This window comes from Ctenocephalides felis, unplaced genomic scaffold (assembly GCF_003426905.1).
Source record: "Ctenocephalides felis isolate EL2017-DRISC unplaced genomic scaffold, ASM342690v1 CF-g0.4_SCAFFOLD_01886, whole genome shotgun sequence".
In the NCBI taxonomy this organism is placed as follows: Eukaryota; Metazoa; Arthropoda; class Insecta; order Siphonaptera; family Pulicidae; genus Ctenocephalides; species Ctenocephalides felis.
The window spans coordinates 127121761-127145713 of record NW_020538040.1 but is presented as its reverse complement, the minus strand read 5'-3'; the positions used below and the strand labels follow the sequence as shown (position 1 = coordinate 127145713).

At 28.4% G+C, this 23953-nt stretch overlaps 1 protein-coding gene across 1 annotated transcript in view; it reads right to left on the bottom strand.

Moving 5' to 3' along the window:
* Nucleotides 1-10355: 10355 nt before the first annotated feature.
* Nucleotides 10356-23953, bottom strand: part of LOC113375869 — a 196731-nt gene continuing 183133 nt past the window's right edge. Inside the window, exons 3-4 of the mRNA XM_026615817.1 lie at nt 10827-10857; nt 10356-10447 (exon numbers count right to left, since the gene is read on the bottom strand). Coding sequence (XP_026471602.1) covers nt 10356-10447; nt 10827-10857 — 123 coding nt within the window. The remainder of the gene's footprint in view (nt 10448-10826; nt 10858-23953) is intronic.

Here is a 23953-nt window from a genome sequence, read left to right as displayed (position 1 = left end):
TACTAACAATAAGCTATACTTTCAAAAACACTTATTATTATGTATCCGATTACTTTAATACCTACAATATCAAGTATCAACTAATTACCACGTTTTTCTGGTAGAAATTTCAAATTCCATAATTCCGCTAGATGTTCCACATTCGGTTCATTTGAATCAGTACGCCCTTAAAAACCACCCTGACGAGATTCTGGGCAAGCCATAATTGATTATATCCGGATTTAGTACTACAGCACTGAGTAGGCAAAGGGTGGTAATTACAGCGCGCAGTTTAAAGATACGTTCTCGTACTTTATGACTGGCACAGGCGTGCAGAACACTCAGAATACGACTCCGAGGTCCACACAAATACTCGATGGCGACGGTTATTAGACTAGGTTTACACTGAGTTTCCTCAAACGCTGAACGATGAAAAGTGAAAATTTTGGGAAAACGAGCATGCTATTCCATCGCAAAATATGATGATATATATATATATATACTTATGTTTCAATATCTTTTGATTATTTGCCATAAATTAAAAAATATGTATTTAGTTATAGAAACTTAGAAATACTGAATCTATATGGGTCATTCTTTTACAAACCGCACAGTGACCAGATCTTGACATTTTAGAATTGTCTGAAATCTTTTAACATATATTTCTGGATTTTGCTCAACAAATTTTTTTTACGTAAATATTTACGATTGTAGTCATTTGCCACTTTGGAATGTTTATCTTATTGTTTTTTGGCTGAATAATATTTCTTAATTTAGTGTAAGAAGACAAATTAATGTATAGTCAAAGAATAATTATTAGGGGATTACGGAACTTAAAAGTCCGCAGATAAAAAGGTCCACAATCAATATATGGTAGTACATACATATAAACGTGCATTTAAATTCAAATAACGTTCAATTTGTACTCACAATGGCGCTAAACCGGTTGATTTTGTAACATATAGGTCTATTCGTTTTGGAAATAATACGTCAGAAAACTGAAAAAAAAGTTATTTCAAGATCGAATACAGTAATATTTTTAACATCAGTTATAGTAATCGTCCCAAACTCTTAACTGAACATTTTTGCATATCTTTACGTTTCAGAGGTTTACACGGTATGTGTAAATGCAATCGCGCTGCCTAGCTGTTTTAGATATGAAATATCGAAGCGCGTGAGCACCACATTGGTACGGAAACCATAGGTATATGAACAAAATTTATACTTATTGTTAAAATCTCTATAAAATATCTGATAATTTGATGTGCATAAGTTTAATGATCATTTTTGACCGTCAAATGGTATTTTTTAACTTCCCGTAGGGCAAGTTATAGTAATCGCAAAAAAATCGAAAATGAAATTTTTTATTTATTTTTACGTTTCAAAACCTTCTGAACATTTTGGCATACCTTAGAAAAAATGGATGTATGTGTGTGTTTATGTGTGTGTGTGCGTGTGTGTATGTATGTTCGGATACAAATTTTCGTCGACGATTTCGGGAACACGGATCAACCGATTTGAATAATTCAAAAAAACATTCGATTCGTATTGATAAGGAGACGTGCTGACTTGTTTTTGGTAAGTTTACTTACTAATCATTATTGCCAGGATGAATGTTTAGCTGGTCCCTTTTACACCACCCATGTGTAATCTCTTATAGAGGTTATATAAAAAAAACTGTTGAATTGTATATAAAACTGACAAAACATATTATGAAACAATTAAATATAAGTATAGCAAAAATATATATTTAGGTCTGGAAAACTAACAACTGTTGCGGTGAGCTGTGATCAAAACAAATAATAACAACGCAAGAAAATACTATGTTATAATTTTCAAACATTGCCGCTTTTCTCTCGATAGCAACGTCGTAAAAATCAAGGTGGTGCGTGATTATATATCTTCATCACTCTACTTTCAGATGTTGTTGCTAAAAAATTCTCAACTTTACTGGTTTTTGAGATATCAGTGGTGGCCATTTTTACCCGCGGACCTTTAAGATCCCCTCTTCCCTATTTACTAATGAAAATTGGACCACGATGATATTAACTGAGTGTTCAGAATTATAACATATTTGTTTGTGTGTGAGGACTTATATAAATGTAGCAACATCAATAATGTATGTATATATTACGAACAAGAGAACATTAATTTGAAACAAGACTATAAATAGTCAAGAGTTAATAAGCAGCTACATAAGAGGGTGACGAAGCCAACCCTTTTCACGACATAATCGATTGGGCCAAATATATTTCAGATTTCGTTTTGACTCAAATTGACCAAATAATACCAATAACTTTTTGTCTATTTTTTTGATTGTGTAAAAAGTCTTAAAATAAGCTTTCAGATAATACTTGCATATTTTTGTTAACTATAAGAATGACAATGTGAAATCAAAATAATTTTCATATAATAAACCATTTCGTACAAATATTTTTTTAAAAAATAGTTTTGGATTGGATCAAAATCAATATTAATATAGTTTCATAATTTGGAATAAAATCAATAGGGAAGAGCGGGGCTTGAAGGTCCGCGATTAAAGAACTTCTCCACCATTAACTCAAAAACTAGTAAAGTATGACATTTTTAATGATACTATTTCAAGGTAGAGGAAAAAATTCGTAAACGAAAATTTGTAAATTCAAATTAAATCATTAGAGCTCTTGTTCAAAGTTTAAATATCTGCCTATGATGGAGAATACCACCAAAATTAAATTCCACATGCTAGGTGGGAATAAAAATTAGAGCTGTAAATTGAGAGAAGACAATTTAAACTGACATTAGATTTATGGACTCTCGACATAAAACAAGTTTCGGTTAAATTAGGCATATATGTATAGAATCAATCTAATTGTCCCAGTTTTAGTGTAATTGGATTCCTAAATTTGGTTTTAGTTTTTATGTGATTGGATTCCTAAAAATTTCGAGAGAGAATAAATCTCGAATAAATTTATGATCGGAGAGTTAATTTTATTAACAGTACGAAATGACATTATTTGGGTTTTATCATTGTTGAGTAAAAAGTTAATGTATAAATTCAATTTGTTACTGATTTCTTATAAATAGCTTTTCTTTACAATAACACTAGTGTCATCGGTAAATAGAGTGAATTTACAAAGTGCAGAACAGTTTGGCAGATTATTTATGTGGATAAAAAATAATAAATCCCCAAGTATTGAACCTTGAGAGATACTATCAAAGACTTTGGACGAGTCATAAAAACATGCAAGACTACCGTTTTTTTTTTATAAGTGACTTTGTCGCTTTTTGAATATTATGAAGATTTAAAATAATATCATTATATTCAATTTTATGCAAATTCTCATAAAGCATTGAGAATTTGTCTATATATATTTTTAAAATAAACCATAAAATCATAAACATCACTATTCCATAGGAAAGGCAATGCTGAATTTATGTAAAAAAAATTATAAATGTATTAAACGAAAGTTTATAACATTGATCAAACATACTCCACGTCTCATTTTCTAATAGTTCCTTGAATAATAATATATTTTTATGTCAATTGCATTAGATATTTGTAAAATAATTATTAATGCAATAAGAGGAAAAATTACTTATTTTATTAGGTTCTTTAATGTGTAAATTAAATTTAAAACTATCACTGATTCTGCATTTTTTTGTTTGAATATATGATGCAGTCACCGGAAACAGGAATTGAATCATACTTAATAAAAAGTTCTTGCATCAGATTATATACTAAACTTATAAACTTATTAACGTTTTGGTCAGGATATCTTAACAAAATACAAAAAAAAAACAAAACGTGTTATAAGAAAAATATGTTTATTTTACAAAATTCAAAGACTTCGGGCAAAGGAGTATAATTATAATTATTTATCAACTTCCCGTAGAGTAGTTATAGTAATAGACCGAAAATCGAAAATGAAATTTTTTGCATTTCTCGTCGTTTTGAAGGTTTTTGAACATTTTCAAGGTGTGTGTGTGTTTTGTATATCCGCATGTTTTTGTCCACGTTTTCGGGCACACGGATCAACCTATTTAAATGATTCAAAAAACAATCGACTCCTATTCATAGGGATATGTGCTGATTAGTTTTTGGCAAAAGCAGGTCAAGCCGTTACGGAGATGTGAAGCAAAGAGTGCAGAAAATACAAATCGAGTTTTTGAGAGAACGGAGTATCCGATTTCAATGATCTAAAAAACATTTAATTTGTAATGATTGGGAGAAGAGGTGCTTAGTTTTTAGCAGAGGCAGGTCCAGCAATTTCGAAGATACAGAGCCAAAATGTGCAAAAAATAGCAATTTTTGAGTGAAAAAAGCGTTCGAATTGAATTACTCAAAGAACTTCTTGCTTGTTTTAATAAAATAATTGCTTTTGGAAAAAAAGTTTTTGTTTCAATTTTTTTTTACAAAAAAATGTTATTTATAAAAAATAATTCAGATTTTAATTTTAATTCTGACTAAAGTTCTAATATATTTTAAACAAATAATTTTAACTTTAAAATTTTTTTTTTTTCAAGAAAATTTTTTTTTGTATATTGAAAATAAATTAGGTTTTAATTTTAATTCTGTTCTAATATACTTTAAACAAATAATTTCAACTTTGCAATTCAGTTTATATAATTCTTATAGATATTAGACAATGTTACAATATTTATAAAAATATATATGAAAACATTTAATATTCCTCGATCATTTCTTTACAGTACGGGAAGTTCCAGCACGATGCCATACACCACTAGTTTAATTTTGTTTAGATAAGCATATAAAGTGTGAGTTGTAATTAGTCAAAATAATGTAAAGTTTGTTTAATTTATTTGGTAAATTTTGACTATTGTGACAGATAATAAAGGAATTTAAATCATCAGCATTAAGCACGAAAGAATCGGGATTCTGAAAGTCATCAGAGGCACCATAGTTAAATTAATTTGGTAGTGATTTTATTCTTCAATTTTCACATAATATAACTTATATGAATGATACAAATCTTGTATACATGTTTGTCGAATGTATGTATAATGATACAAATCTTGTATGTTTTGTTTATATGTTTGTCGAATATGCTCGTCGCCCAATTTTACAAGCACTTTAAAATTTACGGTATTTATAATAATCTATTTGAAACAATTGTTATTAATCATTGAATAATTTGTTGATTATTAATTATCTTTATTCCTCAAATGTTTTATTACGGTACGGAACGTTGTCTTAAGGCACAATGCCAGGTACCACTGGTTAATTTTAATATTATCATTAATCTTAATTAACTTCCCGTAAGGCAAGTTATAGTAATCGCAAAAAAATCAAAAATGAAAATTTTTAAATATCTTTACGTTTCAAAGGTTTCTGAATATTGCTGCATACCTTAGAAAAATGGATGTATGTGTGTGTATGTGTGTGTGTGTGTGCGTGTGCGTGTAGTATGTGTGTGCGTGTGCGTGTAGTATGTGTGTGCGGATACAAATTTTCGTCGACGATTTCGGTAACACGGATGAAGCAATTTGAATAATTAAAAAAACATTCGATTCGTATTGATAAGGAGACGTGCTGAATGGTTTTTGGCGGAGGCAGGTCTAGCCGTTCCGAAGATATGGGGCAAAAAGTGCCAAAAACGGTACCTTAGATTTTAAGAGAACGGAGCGTCTGATTTTAATAATTCAAAAAACATTTTACTTGTATTGACAAGATAAAGAATTGAACAAATAAAGGCAGGTCTAGCGGTTTCGGAGATCTAACAAAAAAAGTAAAAAAAAAGCCATTTGGCGGTCAAAAATGATCATTAGACATATGCACATCAAATTATCAGATAATTTATAGAGATTTCAACAATAAGTATAAATTTTGTTTACATTTCTATGGGTTCCGTACCAATGTTTATCCGTTAGACAGCGACGCGGCGCTTACGCGCTTTATATTTTGTCTCTATGCAGTACGATTGCTTTGAAAAAAAGTTCAGATCTTCCAAAATATGTCAAAATAAAGAATTTTTTTTTTTTTTTTTTCAAAAAAAAGTAATTTTTTGTCCAATTTATAATTTCTCAAAAATCTTATTTTTTTGAAGTAAATTTTTTTCAAAAATGTTGATCGTTTTAAATATTTTAAAATAATAATTTTTGGTACGGGAAGTTCCAGCAATTTGCCTTAAGGCACGATGCCTTAATTGCCTTAAGACAGAATTCAACTTACAGCTAGTTTTTTCATAAGACGGAAAGTCAACTAAACATATTCAAACCTGAGGCTTTCCTTCCTCCGCCATTGGCGATGCCTTTGGGGTAATATCTAACTGGATTCGATTGAGCGAATCAATGTGATCGGTTCGAGCGAGTGCAACTGAATTGAATCGGAAATAATTACTCTGCTAATGCTGCAAACGTGATTATTAACTTTATATGGGATAGTTATAAACTCACCAAATGCTATTGATTAAGTAAACAATTCGATTATAGTATTGCCAGTCATAGCGTTCTGTATAGATAAATAAGGGACGTGTGTTAATGTTAGTAGCTGATTTACCAGTTAACTGCGTGAAACGAATATGTCCTACAATGATAAATGTCACTAATACACTAATTTCGTATTCTGTGGTTTACGATATGTTATATTGTAAGAATCTACATACATATGTATAGCTTAATACTAGTACTGCTTATTTTTTCATGAAATTCAAAATATTAACTTAAATATCCGAAAAAAATACATTTTTGAAGCAAACATTGAATCACGTCTCGTTTATAGGTCAATTATAAAACAATCATAATTTGTATCGAAACATATGTGTAATTGTACGTAATTTTGAATTTTCTTGAAAATTTGATACTTATATATGTTGGTTGATCCATGATGTCGAAAATGTCGAGGTTTTTTTGAACTATATAAGTAAAAATCATATCTTTTGGTATGAAAACCAAATAATTGAAACCAAAATTATATTTGTATTTATATATTATTAGAACTTCTGATAATTTGATGTGCATTTGTCTAATGTTTATTTTTGACCGCCAAATGGCATTTTCGAAACTCTAGTTCGAAACCGCTAGCCATTTTTCAGCACCTTCTCTCATCAATAAAAATCAAATGTTTTTTAAATCATAACATGATGCTTATAGACATGCTAATTACTTTTTGGCTAAAACAGGCCGAACCGTCGAGATAAGGAGCTAAAAGTAAAAAAATGCAGTTTTTGAGAGAATCCTATTTCAATGATTCAAAATGCATTTTTCTTGTTTTGACAGTGTGAATAAACGATTCATTTTTATGGAAGACAAAAAATTTTTGATTTCAAAATTTCAATTTTTTTTTTTTAATTTTTAAGAATATTTTTTTCAAATATCGAAAATAATTCAGATTTTAATTTCAATTCTAGCTAAAATTTTAAAGATTACTTTAAAATAAATAATTTTAACTTTGCAATTTAGTTTATATGATATAAATCTTTCATTCTAACTCCGCTTGATTAGGTTTCGTTTTTTTCGATTTTTGAACGATTTATATTTATATTTTTTTGTTTACTTTACTTTTTATGTAAACATTCAATTTATGAACATTTACATTTTGTCTACAATATACGAATAATAAAAGCTACAGTATTCATAATCATCAATTTAAAAACATTTAAAATTCGTAGAATATTTCATTGCGCTGCTAGAAGTGCCAGCAATTTAACTTAAGGCTCGATCTTTGAGTTCCTCGGCAATCGAAATGTATTTAGCAACTGTTTTCGCCAAACGCATATATTTATATATATATATATATATATATATATATATATATATAATTCTTCGACCAATTTGATGAATATTAGTACCTATATATTTAAACTATTTATAGTATGTGTTAATTAGGGTTTGTCGGTTTTCAAAAACTCGTTTCAAAAACCGGTTTTTGACAAAAATTATGAAATTTGAAAACCGTTTTTTTAGTATAAAATTCGGTTTTCACTGTATAAATGGAAAATGACAAGTATAGCCACATATAAAAAATAAAAGATAGATGCAAGCGTTTTGATTCTTGGAATCATATCGGTTCAATAGTATTTGGAATCTTATCAGTTTGCTATGATTCCTAGAAAGGTTTTGTGTTATTTTTTGTCTAATGTATATATTAATTTAGATTTTTATGCCAGTGTATATATATTAAATTAAATCAGTATGACTTCTTCTTGAAGAAGTAACTTCCTCTACTCAAACTTAAAAGAGAGAATTTTTGGTCCTTGAAGCCACGAAAAGAACGAAAAACTTAGAATTTTTTTTAATATATCAGGCTTTAAAAACAATTAAGCCTAGTTCGGTCGCAAGTAAGAGAGTATTTTCTATTTCGGGAAAATTTGTGAGCATACAAAGGACACGTCTGAGTCACAAATCAATAGACGATTTCAGTTTTTAACAATATAATTAGAATTTTTAAAATTAATTAATCAAAATGGCTCTGAATAGAAAATACTCGGGGTTTAGCTTAATTGTTTTAAAACTGAAATTGATACTAACAAGTAAGTATCAACAAGTATCTAAATTTTTTTTAAATAATTAACGTTTTTTTTAAATGTATAATTATTTTTTTGAAAACTTTCCTTTCACTATCATAAAAATATTTTCATTCTTATATATTAAAATGATGCATGAATAACGCATAAATATTTTCAAAGTTTTAAATCCAGATAAACTATTATTTTTTTGTTATACTTATTAAAATTAAAATAATTTTGTTTACTATCCATAAAATTGAACAATAAATAAATTCAGTCAAATACTGCTTTAAATCGCACTACATTTTCAGATAAATTTATGTTATTACACAATATTCTAGCAAAAATATATTTTCTATATAAAATTCGCAAACCGGTTAAAACCGGTTTTCTGGTAAAATCAAAATTTGAAAACCGGTTTTCTGAAATTTCGGTTTTTGTATAATAAATTCTATTTTTTTTTAACAAAAAATGGTATTCTATTTAAAAATCAGTTTGGATTTCGACAAAAATGCTCAACATCCCATTCTATATACACTTTATTACATGATATTGTTTATTCTTTTGAAAATGGTAGCTTTTGCATTACAATTTTTTGTGACTTGTCCAAAGCCTTTGATAGTATCTCCCATGATATCCTTTGTAATAAGCTTGAAAAATACGGCGTACGTGGTTTAGCTCTTGACTTATTTTTGTCTTATTTATCAAACAGGACTCAGTCTGTTTACTTGAGCGATGATGATGGTTCGGTAATAATATCAGACAAATTAAATATCAAACTCGGTGTCCCTCAAGGTTCAATACTTGGACCTTTATTATTTCTTATATATATAAATGATCTTCCAAATTGTTCAGATCTTTGTAAATTTATTCTTTTTGCTGATGACACTAGTATTATTGTTAAGGGAAATTCTTTGGAAGAAATTAGTAACAAATTAAATTTAGTAATGGCTTCAATTTCCAATTGGTTTAAATCCAATAATCTTTTACTCAATAATGATAAAACCCAAATAATGTCATTTCGTACCGTTAATAAAATTAATAATGAGATAAGCTCGCTGAACGTAAATGATACTATTTTCAAATTTTCTTCTATCTCAAAGTTTTTAGGCATACAATTGCATAAAAACTTAAATTGGGACTATCACATTGATTCTACACTAACACCTAATTTAACGAAAACGTGTTTTATGTTAAGAGTTCTTAAATCTAAGGTTAGTTTAAATTGTCTTCTTTCAATTTACTATTCCAATTTTTACTCACACATCGCATATGGAATCCAGTTTTGGGGGTTCTCTCCATCTCTTAACCGCATTTTCAAACTTCAAAAAAGAGCTTTGAGAATAATTTTTCTATTAGTTCTTCATCTTCTTGTAAAAACATTTTTCGTGAACATAGTATTCTTACCGTTCCCAGTATATTTTTGCTCATTACTTTATCGTTTATAAAAAATAATCCTGAACGTTTCAATTTGTCTTCAATGTCGAATTCTCATTACAAGACAAGAAACTTAACTATTAAAGCACCAGTATTTAAACTTGCAACGTCTTTTAACTCAATTGACGGATTTGGAATTCAACTTTTTAACTTACTACCACTTCACATACGAAAACTAAATAATCATAAATTCCACAATACTATAGTAAAATTCTTAAAAGCTCAATATTTCTATGATATTTCAGAATTTGTTAATTTTGATATTAAACAATACTTTGCTAACCAATGATAATTTAGTAATCATCTGCCTCTCATTCATGTCATCTTTTCCCTAAATTTTATTATTTAATAAATTTTACTAACCCTTTCTATATAAAATATCTTTTATTCAAATTCATTTATTAGTATATTTCTTTTTGATACTGCGCTTCTTCCTTTTTGCAGATCCACATTAGAATTTGACGCACATTAACGGACAGGATTGATTCAAGTCTATTTTCTATCAGCAACTGTCGACATTGCATTTATTATTCCTGATCTTCTAACGGTGCCCAAAACGAAGATATTAAATTGTGCATCATATTCTGAAAACATGCATTGATTATCTAAAATGTTTCAGTTGGTCTCAACTGAACATATCTAATTTTTCTTTTCATTCCAGACTTGGGATGAACTCGGATCGCGTCACTTGCGGTTTCATGATCTCCGATATATATATATTTAATTTTTTGTTTTGTTTTTTCATATTTTAGCGTAAATACGCGTTACCCATGTTCAAAGTCACTCAGAAATTGAGTGGTAATGTTCATGATAATGTAACGTACAATAAAGCGTTTAGAGGTGAAATTTATTTATGTCTGAGACTTTTCACCAAACTATAAACTATAAACTATATAAACTATAAACTATGATATATACATTGAGGTAGCAAATATGTAACATTTCAAAAATTTCTTACCGTACCCATGTGTAAGATCCGCTGATAAATGTGGATCTGCAAAAAAATAAAATAAAACAAAATTTTAAAATATCTATATTACTTCATCACATAAATCTTATGTGATGAAGTGTTCAATTATAATGATTATTGTATTCAATTATAATGATTGCCCTACTTAAAACCCTTGGTTAAAGAATCACTTGCATAATTAGACTTAATACATTGTTAAAGTATTTTGTAAATTGAGGGCTTTTTACTGTATTTGATTAACTTTAATAGCATATTGCAAAACACTTTGAAAATATTTTATAATATTCTTATTATTTTCATTTTTTTTAATTTGAATCCAAATTATTATAACATTTAAATATTATGAAACATTTCAACAAGACATCTTTGATAATAAAACCTTAAAGTTATAACAAAGTATTTAATTTAATTTTACAATTTTATAATATGTTGTAAATTACACTCTAAATTGATTGGCTTTTTCTTTGAATATTTATTTATTTTTTTAGTTACACCTAAGCACTTATATAGTATTGCATATCTAATGTATTCGTACACCTTTTTGAATAATTTTTTTGTTAAAAATACAATATGAAAAAAGCATAAAAATATGAATTTACACAAATTATAATGCATATTATAATCTATGCCGGTAGGCAATTTGTATTTCAGTCGCAATTGAATAGATTTGCACGTTGTGTGTTCAACCAAAGTGGAACCAATTTATCACTTGATGAATTGAAAATTTCTATTGAATCGATATTAATTGGATATCATCGATCGTTATTGGTGCCTCGTTTTAGTATGTGAAGCTCTTGAAAGCGATCATTCATTTCTCTTCAATCCATGCCCAATTCAAATATCACGAGCATGTTTTGTTTTCTTTGACACAATCAATAAAATTTTATTTTTTTCAATATTTATCAAGTTGCAGTAGGTTAAGTTATAGTAATCGCAAAAATCGAAATAATTTTTTTTGTATATCATTACGTTTCAAGATCTCCTGAACACTTTGGCATACCATGGAAAAAATGATGATGATGAAAAATCTAGCGAAGGCAGGTCCAGCCTCTTCGAAGATACGAGAAAAAAGTGTCAATTTTTGAAATAAAGTTTTTGGGAGAACGGAGCTTTTGATTTGAATGAGTACAAATTTTATTTACTATAGGTTTTGTTCTATGATTTATAATGTTTATACCGATAAGTGTGACGATACGTTTACGCGCTTCGATCTTCTGCCTTTAAGTACAAAAGACGATAAACTTGCTAAGATCATAAAGTCAATCAACATGCAAAGTTGCATCGATTTTTTTTAATCAAATAATTACAAAGAAACGGTCCGGCCCGTTTCTTTATCCAAAACTAATCAGTACAATAGCCAATTTATATTCTTCGAATAGTTCTTTACCTTTTTGATAAAGGGTAGACGAATTTTTGCACCTGTCTGCTAATTATGAAAAGCAGATATATAATTATTAAAAAAAAAATACAGTTCAACAAGAAACCTTAATTTTTGAAAAGTTTGGGCAATCGTGTAATTGTTTTTGATTACGGTCCTAGAAACATCATTCTCGGCTTTGGTTCCAAAGTTTAAATGATCGAAAGTAATAAAATTTAGAGTAAGCAAAAAATTGTCACAATTTTACCGAAGCTTTAGATCGCACTTGAAAGCTCATAATTTTCAAACAACGTGAGATAAATTGTTTTTAAAATTAAATTCCGGAGAGTAGGTTATAGTAATGGCCAAAAATCGAAAATGAAAATTTTTGCATATTTTCACGTTTCAGAGGTTTCGAACATTTTGGCATACCCCAAAAAATTAAAGTGTGTGTGTGTGAACGTTGTCGAGAGTACCGCTCAACCGATTTGAATGATTAAACTAGTGGTGCATGGCATCGTGTTTTAAGGCAAATTGCTGGAACTTTTCGTACCGAAACTGATTTAAAAAAAAAAAAACAGTTGAAATTACAAATATTTGAAAACATTAGATTTTTGAAACATATTGATATTTTTGAAAAAATTGACCAGTTTGAAAAATTTGATTTTTTCATAATTTGATTCTTTTTGAAAATTGTGAACATTTTTTAAGCAATATCGCTGCATAGCTGATTCGGAGCCAAATATCGAAGCGCGTAAGCGCCGCGTAGTTCTCTAACGTGCAAACATTGGTACGGAACCCATATAAATGTACACAAAAGCTGTACTTATTATTATAATCTTTATGAAATATCTGATAATACGATGTATATATGTCTAACGTTCATTTTTGACCGCCAAAGAGCATTATTTTTCAAAAATTTCACCAGTTGTTCATTTCGTAAATACAAGTGAAATGCTTTGAATTATTCAAATCGGGCGCTCCGTTATCTCAAAAACTAAAAAACAATTTTTGGCTTTTTGTCCCGTATCTCCGAAACGGCTAGACCTGCCTTTGCCAAAAACTAATCAGCAAGTCTGCTTATCAGTAGGAATCGGAATTTTTTTTAAATATTCAAATAGATTAATCCGTTTTCGCAAAATCGTCAATAAATTTTGTATCCGCACGCACACACACACACATACATAATTTTTTTCATAAGGTATCATACCATAGGTGTGCCAAAATATTCAGAAACCTTTGAAACGTAAAGATATATAAAAAATTTCATTTTCGATTTTTTGCGATTACTATAACTTGCTCTACGGGAAGTTAAAAGGCAATCGATTCCTACTAATGGGAATTAGTGCGAATTAATTTTTGGAATACGAGAGGCAAATAGTACAGAAAATAGAAACTCGATTTTCGCGAGAACCGGGCATCCGATTGGAATGATTCAAAAAGATTCAATTTGTAATGGTTGGTAGAATGAGGTTTTGGCAAAGACAAGTCAAGCCATTTTGGAGATATGGAGCTGAATGTGCAAAAAATGACTGTTTTTGAGAGAACTAAGCATCCGATTTGAATGATTCAAAAAACTTTCTGTTTGTGTTGACTAAACAATTGCTTTTGGATTTTTTTTATTTCAAAATTCAAAACTTTTTTTCCAAAATTTTGTTTTGTCTATCGAAAATAAATCGGATTTTAATTTTATTTCTGACCAAAGTTCTAAAGCTCACTTATTTACTTTAAATTGATAAGTTTAACTTTGCAATTCAGTTTATATAATTCTTCTAAATATTAGACAATGACCTTCATTTTAAATTCAAATGTTTAAATTGTGAGTACTTACTTTTTTGTGAATCATATATAAACGTTGACGCCCAATTTATAAGCTCTTATAATTTGTCTATGAAATAAAAAAATGAAAGTTACAGTATTTATAATATAATAATCTAATTGAAAACATTAAATATTCTTCAAATATTTTGTTACGGTACGGAAAGTTCCAGCAATTTGCCTCAAGGCACGATGCCATATACCGTCTCATTTCGGCTTGACGTTGAGTTCTGGGACATCCTGTAAGTATATATATATATATATATATATATATATATATATATATATATAGTATTATTACTCTAACGACTATTCATTTCATTTGAAAAATAATCAAAACTTAATTTTTAAATTCTTGTTTAAGACAAAAACTCCATAAAAATGAGATATGAGATAAAATAACGAAAGAATAATTATAGTTATTTTTTTCCCAAATGGTTCAAATTTTTAGTAAAGATACGTCGTTGGCATCTTTTATTAAAAGAGGGCACTTGTATTTATCCATCAAGTTGTATGTATTTGTGATTTTCCTCCAAAAGTACTTCACAATTGGCAATCTCTATCGATTTCTTTACTGTGTTTGACCAAATCCTTCGTTGAACATTTGCTATACATATGCTGTTATTATTATACACATGTAAAAAGTGAAGGGGTCACAAATACAACCCTTTTCAAGTGGGACATGACAAGGCAACAAGATTGTATTCATGTTTTTGTTTAAGGTTTATGTTTACTTTGATATCTGTTCAGATACCTTACCAGATTAATGTAGACATTTCACACCGGAATAAATAGCAAACGAAGGCATGTTGATTTCTTTATCTACGATATGTAAATAGTTAATCTAATTTAATATATCTACTAATATTCTAAATTATAGTTTTTACATATTCATTTCATAGGTCATTTCTTGAATAAGGATATAGTGAAAATCAGTTTCTTTTAAATATTTTTTTTTTAATTTAAATTTAAACTTTGTTATGCGATTATAAATTATATTAGAACTATTTTTAGATCTCTATGTTTTTCTGCTTTTAAGCCTTATATAAAATTCTGTTCAATTTTCTTCTTAATTAATTTCAGAAGTTCAAAATAATTAATGTGAGAGGCTATTTTAAGTCGCCGGTGTTATCGAATTTTGCATTCGTCCTTTTTCTCATGCATAACAAATTGTTTTATATAAACATACTCGTTGTATAGTTCTTTTTCTGGTATTTGATTGGTAGTTATAGTTTCATTATCAATTAATTGCAAATATTTAAGTTAAACCTATACTTTTCGAAAACTTGGAATAAAAGATCTGGGTCCAAAATAAATAATGTCTGTATTGGGACACGAGGTGGAAATCCGGGGCTGTACCAGGACATATAGTCTCCTTAATTTTAATTAACTGAAAACATGCTGATTTGACATATAAAATTGTTATTTTTTTATTATTCTTAAAAATCAATCGGATGAAAGCATTCTATTCTAATAGTGATAATATAATTTTACTCACGAAAGAGCTATTTTCAATTTAAAAGATACTATAGAAAAGCGTACTCATAAATTAACATTAAAGTATAATTTTAGTTAAAGTGATGATAATAAATTTATATAATATAGCGGTTATCAGTAATGCATATTTTCAGTTTTATAATGTATTTCAAATTATAATTTTCACATGTATATAAATTAGTTAAATTTCAGTTTCTTCATACTAATTTCCAGAATAAATGAACAAATTTGAAAGAAACATTTGAAATATTTATGAGCTTTATTTGTATTTATATTTCAATACAATTTTTACTATTTTAATATTTATTAGCATTTTGCTCGAGACAAACAATTTTGATTATTTTCATCTTCTTTAAAAGAAAAATATTTGTTTTTAGTTCCACTTGTGAAATATTTTTAATCAATTTACCATAGTTTTAAATTATCTCGAATATCCCATCTTTAATGTTCAAAAACAGAATTTTATTATTAAATCACCCATCTATTAACTTGAAACTCCTTTTAACGTACAGACTCTGGAGCATAGTTTTTAATTTACTAACTTTAACTATTTGAGAATTAAGTGATCGTAAAGTCCATGGTAACTTAGTGAATCTTGAAAATCTCAAAGTTTCTTAGATATTTCGTTATATGTTAATTTAAAATCAAACAAAAGTTTTACTATACGACAATTTTTATGCTATATTTGATATGACTTTATTTGACAGATCTTACTTCTATCACTTGTTATTTCCAGTTTTTGCTTCTTTTACCTAAATAATAGTTAAATTTTCAATATATAAATCATCTTAGTTAAGAACATAGTTTATTTTTTTATACCCTTTTTAGCACTTTTTTATGTACTGTAATCTAGTTTTTTTATTAATTATAATTCATGTCCTTGAACTAATAGTATATTACAAAACTTGAACCGGTAGACATATTTTTATATATGGTAGAGCGGGGCTTAAAGGTCCGCGGGTGAAAAGGTCTATCACCGATATCTCAAACACAGGTAAAGTTATGATTTTTTAACCACAATATTTGGAAACCCTCATTCTTAAGATGTCGCTATCGAGAAATAAATGGCATTGTTTAAAAACCTATAACAAAGGAATTTTCTTTGGTAGTTAGAGCTTTTGGTTGAGCACTGTTGTTTATATGAAATATGAAATCTTAATGTAACTTCTAGGTATACGTTATTTAATTGTTTTATAAGATGTATTGTTATTTTTAGGTTAGATTCTACAGTTTTTATATAACTCTATAAAAGCTTATAGGTGAGTGGTGTGAAAAGGACCAACTAAACCTTTACCCTGGAAAATGTGTTAACAATAAAAAATTGTAAATAAAACAGTAAATTGAGTTAGCAAAGGCCATTTTACGAGAGACAAGTTAAATAAATACTTATTTTAACCATGATGATGATTATTTCTGACTAGATCAAAGTAGTATGCAGTGTTATATCTGTAAAAGATGTAACCATAAAATTTATATATTGCATTGGTTGATTGATATAGCTAGTATTTCGCAAAATCCATTTAGAATTAAACAGGACATTCTATCTGTTTGCTCGATGGCTGTCCTTTTTTACCCAGCCCATACCCAGTCTATGGAATAAAAAGGACATTATTTTAAACGGGTAACAAATTTCTAAAAAACAGAAAAAACATTTCTACAATGATGAATTAGCTAAGAGTCTTACTGAACATTGGTAGATAGTTATTTGTTTGATATGTGTTATTTGTTGTCATTTAATTGGTTTGGTTTTTACATTATAATTGCTTAAAGTCAAACCTTTGTACTCCGCCCTACCCTTAATAGTTTTTAAGCTATAGTATTATTATTTATTTATATCAGCCTAATGGCCTAGAAATACATCATTATCTTAAGTCACAATAATGCCTTAAATCTACTTTATATACAAAAAATAAACAGACACTATAACGTCCAGCACGTTATAGTTTTAAGGCTATAATTGTTAGTAATGTATTTTTAACCCTTTCCACTCGCGAATTCCGGAATTTATATGTATTTTGCCGGAGCGGCAACATTTTGAAACAGTGTAGAATTTTATTATTGCATCAAGCCTATATCGGCATAATTATAAATATGATTAAACTTATATAAAACGTATGACTGTCTTATATTGCAGCTTTCAAGCGCGACAGTCACTTGGTATTTCTTGAAAATAAAAGTTTCTTCGCCTAGTGTCAAAGTCATTAAATTAAACCATCGTGTCGGTCAAATGTATCGTCATCGTCAGCTCCGTTCGGAATCGACATAGAACACCGGAGTCCGGAGTCGCATTAGTCGCCGCGTACTCCCGAGAAAACAACGTATCCATCCATCTATCTATCCGGCAGCGGGCGCCGCTCCGGGTGCGCTTGCGCCCGGTCTTCGCTCGGGAGGGGAATCACACGCATACGATTCCCGTTTCGCAGTTTACAAATCAGTAGAAGTCTGCGTCCCGGGCAAAACAGTCGGAACGCATCGAATTGAACCGGTGGACTAACCGCCGTTAACGATTTTAATAACGCGCGAACAACCGCCACGTTTTTGTCAAAGCGGCACTCGAAGCTCGCGATTCGACCGCGTTTTGCCTAAAACCGCCCGCCCGCCCGAACTACTTTATCAAACGCTTTCACTTTCACTTCAACGATTCGATGAATACGAAACGTGTTCGAGATTACACGCGCGAATACAAATACAACTAAAAATAAATTAATATATTCGTGACTTTGTGAACGACTGTTTGTGCTGATTTGTAAGTAAATTTTGATTATGTGTGCTAACTGTATGTGACATGTGTTCGAAGAGTATTTAATGTACCCTCTGTGAACGCTATATACGGAAAAAAGAAAAGTTGTCGGATATCGCACACACTCTAAGCCCATGGATTATCTGTGAATTTTTGGATTTTTGCGAAAGGTAGATATTCATATTTAGATTATTATTTCAAACGAAAAATATCTGGAAACTTATTATTTTAAACTTCCACGTATATAAAGCTAAGATTAACGAAGGTATAGTTAATATTATATCATAAAATATTCAAATTAGGGTTACATGTACATGCAAAAATAATACTTTTATTTATGATTTTTCATAAAAGCATAGTATTTACATTTTATTCGTATATATTTGCAAACAAACCTCAATGCTTATTATGATATTTATCCGTTCGTATTTGTTTAATATTTTATTTTGCTTTATAATTCTATTAGTAACATACAATTAGTCAAATATATATATATATATATATATATATATATATATATATATACATATATATTCGTGAAATACAAATATAAAAACCTCAACTGTGCTGCTTCAATCAGAAAACAATTTTGTTCTGATATACAATATTATCCTGGTATGAAAAGTACAAGATTGTTGAAGCTTTGTATACATTTGAAAATAATCATAAATGATAAAATGATATAAAATTTGCAATTTTATATTTTTCACAAATTTAAAACTCTTTTGTTTTAAGAAATTTATGTTAAATTAATATTTAAGCATTGTATTTATCATTTATCACAATGTGAAAAATACGTAGAGAATTAACTATTTGTATTTTGTGCAGCGGTTTGAGCAAAAATTTATTAAATAATAGTAATAATAATAATAATACATATAAAAATAATGCTTATAATAATAATACTTATATTAAAATAACAACAATAATAATAATGATGATGATAATATGTGTTAACATAACTCATAAAATATTAATTATAATTTTTATATTTCTGTTAATTCTGTACTCTAATATAATTAAAATGAGCATGAAAAATTTATTATTATTGGTTGTAACTTATGGATAAGTAAACAACTAAATTCAACTGTGTATATATTCTGTAACAAAAAAATATGAGAATCTCATCAATTATAATTGAGGATCTCTTCATTTAGCCCAGCTTGTATTTAACTGTGTTCTCACATTGTGTGCAAATGAACAATATTATTACATTATAACTTAAACTGAAATTCCTCATGTAGACTATATATCAGCGAGTTTATTGTTTACCTTGGTCCGTACACGGTAACGACATAACGACACTTGTTGCCGTGTGCATGTTCTCACTAATATGCGCCTTGTCCGAGGGACGGGGTCTTTGTCTCAATGTATATAACATTTGTCGGAGAACTGTCGATGATTCATTGAATGATTTGTTTTTTTCAAAATTTATTTTATTCACACCTATTAAAGGATTTCATGATATTGATAAAATGCTGTCCATTTATGATTTTCTCGTATTTTGTATAGTCGCGCTATTTTTCTCAATTTCTTTTTATTAACTTCTCGTAGGTTAAGTTATAGTAATAGCATAAAAATCGAAAATGAAAATATATATTTACGTTTCAAAGGTTTCTTAACATTTTGGCATACTTTACAAAAAATGGATGTGTGTCTGTGTGTGTGCGTGTGTGTACGTGCGGATACAAATTTTCGTCCACGATTTCGAGAACACGGATCAAACAATTTGAATGATTCAACAAACATTCGATTGCTATTGATAAGAAGATACGGACAAAAAGAGACAAAAATGGTATTCTAGTTTTCGAGATAACGGAGCGTCCGATTTTAATGACTTCAAAAACATTTTATTTGTATTGACAAAATAAAGAATTGATGAAAGTTATAATATTTGATAAATTGAAAAGGCGGTTCCAGCGGTTTGAGAGATCTGATAAAAAAAGTAAAAAAAAAATGCAATTTGGCGGACAAAAATGGTCATTTGGCATATACACATCAAATTATCACATATTTTATAAATATTTTCATCATAAGAATAAATTTTGTTTACATTTCTATCGGTTCCGTACCAATGCTTATCAGTTAGGCAGCAACGCGGCGATCACGCGCTTTGATATTACGTTTCTACGCAGCTAATGTATCGCGCTTTCTTTAAAAAAAAGTTCAATATTTTTCAAAATATAAAAAAAAATTCAAAAATCTTTTTTTTGAAAGTTCTAAAAAATTTTTTTTTTTTAATTTATTTTGAACAGCGATCAGAACTTATGGGTTCTATGAGCTGTTGTGATGAATCTCTTACAAACTACGTTTGTTTTATTATAGATGGCAACCCAAACAGTTGTCTCATCTCTATGTGCTGAATTTTTATTATTAATAATTGTTGTAATAGTGATGACTTTACTTTCAAGTGGCATGTTGCCACTACAGCTATGCCCACGAAAGGCTATTTTCACTTGAAATCATATTTGAAATCTATGATTTCAAGTGAAAATTTGGTATCAAGCTGCTTTGATACCGAACCGACCGAGGTTGGATAAAAAAATTGAATTTGTTTTTTTAATTTAATTTTTTCTATGGAAAGTTTCTGCAATTTGCTTAAGGCACGATGCGAAGCACCACTAGTCATTATCATAAAATTTTCGAAGATTTATTATTTTGTAAAAATAATAGTTGACAATGACATTTTCACTTTCGCCTACCAGAAAATATCAGGAATTTGATAGATCAGAATATTTGACCTTGGAGATAATTGCGGTAGGGCGTTTTTATCTCAATGTATAATAGGTGACCATATTTTTTATCTTTTGAAAAAATTTAAAATGGAAATTTTTGCATATGTTTGCATCTTAAAAAAATGGCTTTGTGTGTTTTATGTAGATACAATTTTTCTTCCACAATTTCGGACGCACGAATCAACCGATTTAAAATATGTAAATATGATTCCATTTCTACTGATAGGGGTCATGTTGATTAGGTTTTGGCAAAGACAGCTAAAATCAATAAAAAGAGCGCAGAAAATATAAATAAGTTTTTGAAAAACAGACCATCCGATTTGATTGATTCCAAAAACATTCAATACATAATAGTGGCGAAAAGTGGTGATTAGTTTCTGGCAAAGACAGGTCCAGCCGTTTCGGGGATAAGGAACTAAATTATGCAAAAAATAGTAGTTTTTGAAAGAACGAAGCATCCGATTTGAGTGATTCAAAGAACATTTTGATTGTGTTGACAATGTAAAGAAACAATGAGTTTTTGAGGAAGGCAAAAAAATTCTTTTATTTCAAAATTTCAAAAAGTGTTCTTTTTTGAATTTCTTGAAAGTAATTTTATTGAATACTCGTAATATTTCGGATTTTAATTTTAATTCTAGATAAAATTCTAAAGGTCACATCTATACTTCAAATAAATAATTTTAACTTTGCAATTTAGTTATAAACACTTACATTTTGTCTATAAAATACAAATAATGAGAGTTACAGCATTTATAAATATCGACTTCAAATCATTCAATAATCCTCTAATATTTCATTACAATCAAGCAATTTGCCTTAAGGCACGATGCCATGCACTACTAGTTATAATTTTGTTTTATTATCACCTATTAAAGAATTTCAGGATGTAGTAACATAATTGACAATGACTTTTTTATTTTAGTTTACAAAAAGATATCAGAAATTTTATAGAAGTTGGGCCAAAACCAGAATATTTGACTTAGGAGGTAATTGTTTGTGTATAATATTTGTCTGGAAACAATCAGGGATTTGTTACTTTGTATTATGAGATAATTTTAATTAAAAAATACATTTATGATGCTAACAGAATTTCCTCCAGGATTTATATCAAAACCGACATAATTAAAAAAAACAGTTTTTGGTAATAATTTCAAATTTTTATAAAAACATGTTTATTCAAATATTCTGTATTTTTTATTAAATTACAAGCTGTCTTTTAATTAAAAAGACATTAAGTCGGAGAATTTACATATCTATAATGTTGTTAGAGTACCACCCAGTGGCAAGTTCTTTAAATTATGAAAAGTAAGTAATTAGTATATTATGAAAAGTAACTATTTAGTAAATTTGATGCATGAGTAATATTGCACTCATTTATAAAAAATGCAAAGCCCATTCATAAAAACATTAGAATAGTATTATAATAAGAAAAATTTTGAAAACATATATAATAAAAAGTCTTATTGAAAGTTGATAGTTATTGAATTTATTATATAGGACTAAATCTGCTAATTATCCCGAAAAAGATTTAAAGAATTAGTTTGCTAAAATTATGTATTAGTATAAAAATAATTTAATTATAAATTTACATATATAAGTCCTAATGTAATAATCGAACTCTTATATTTCTATAAATCGAAATTTTCAAGCCTTGACGAAAATTTTAAGTTTAACATTTTATATTATATTTCAGTTCTTCTAATTGTTAATATAAATGAAACAGTTTCCAAAAAATTGAATCGGTTATTTTGTTCTCTCGAATCCGTGGCGAAACATGTGTATTCAAATATACTTGTATTATTTTAGTACTGTAACAACAAATATTGAAATTGGTTTTGCATTGTGATAGGAACAAAAAATCTTCCAAAATACACGAATACCGTAAAACGTATAAATATTTGAAAACAACACATTTATTATTCAGACAATCATTTTTAATTGTCCAACTTCATTTAATTGTTCATAATTACTTCTCAAACTTAAGCGTTGATATTAACATTTCCAATTTCAGGCTTTTAGCAACGTGCAATGTTTTTTATCCGAAAAACGATCCGATATCTATTTTCGTGAAGTAATGTGTTTGTTGAATTGAGATTTCTGTAAATGGTCTCAAAACAACTAAGTCTGGCCTCGGGACATGGCATTATACGAATTCCAATTAAAGTTGAAGATATTTACACGAACAGATTCAACACTATCCAGAGCAAACAATGACTCTGTTATTATAGGACGTTCGGATAGGTATTTGTTTATGTAATTAGCTAATTACATAGAAGTAATGACAATGTTTGGCAAGTCGATATTTTAGGTTGCATTTTCCGTTTGGTATCTAAATTTAACTAAAATATTCTCAAGCAAATAATGATTTTGTCTCAGGTGTGTCCTTAATAAGAAACAAATGTAGCGTTGAAAGCAGATGCAATATGAAATTTTAGATTTTTCAGTAAGTAGTTTTGATAAAACTATTATATATATATATATATATATATATATATATATATATATATAGGGTGGTCTTTAATAAGGACATTTAAGAATTTCCTTGCTCCCATGGGCTCAAATGATTCCAAATTGATAAAAAACAATTCTCTGAAAGTTTTAGCTCTTAATATTAACTTCTAGATAGTGCGCAATTCAATCAATTTTCATATGGAAAAAGCACGGAAGAAATTTTGAAAATTAAAAAAAAATTTAGGTATAACTTAGCGGCAAATTTTGAATAAAACCAATTCATTTGCTTGCTAAATTATATCTCAAAACATTTTTAAAAATTTTGAAAATTTTTTCATGCTATTTCCATACAAAACTGTGATTGAATTGCGCAAGTTAATATTAAGAGCTAAAACTTTCACAGAATTGTTTTTTATCAATTTGGAATTATTTGAGCCCTTGGGAATAAGGATATTCAAAAATGTCCATATGGAAATACCACCCTAATATATTATATATATATATATATATACATATATATAT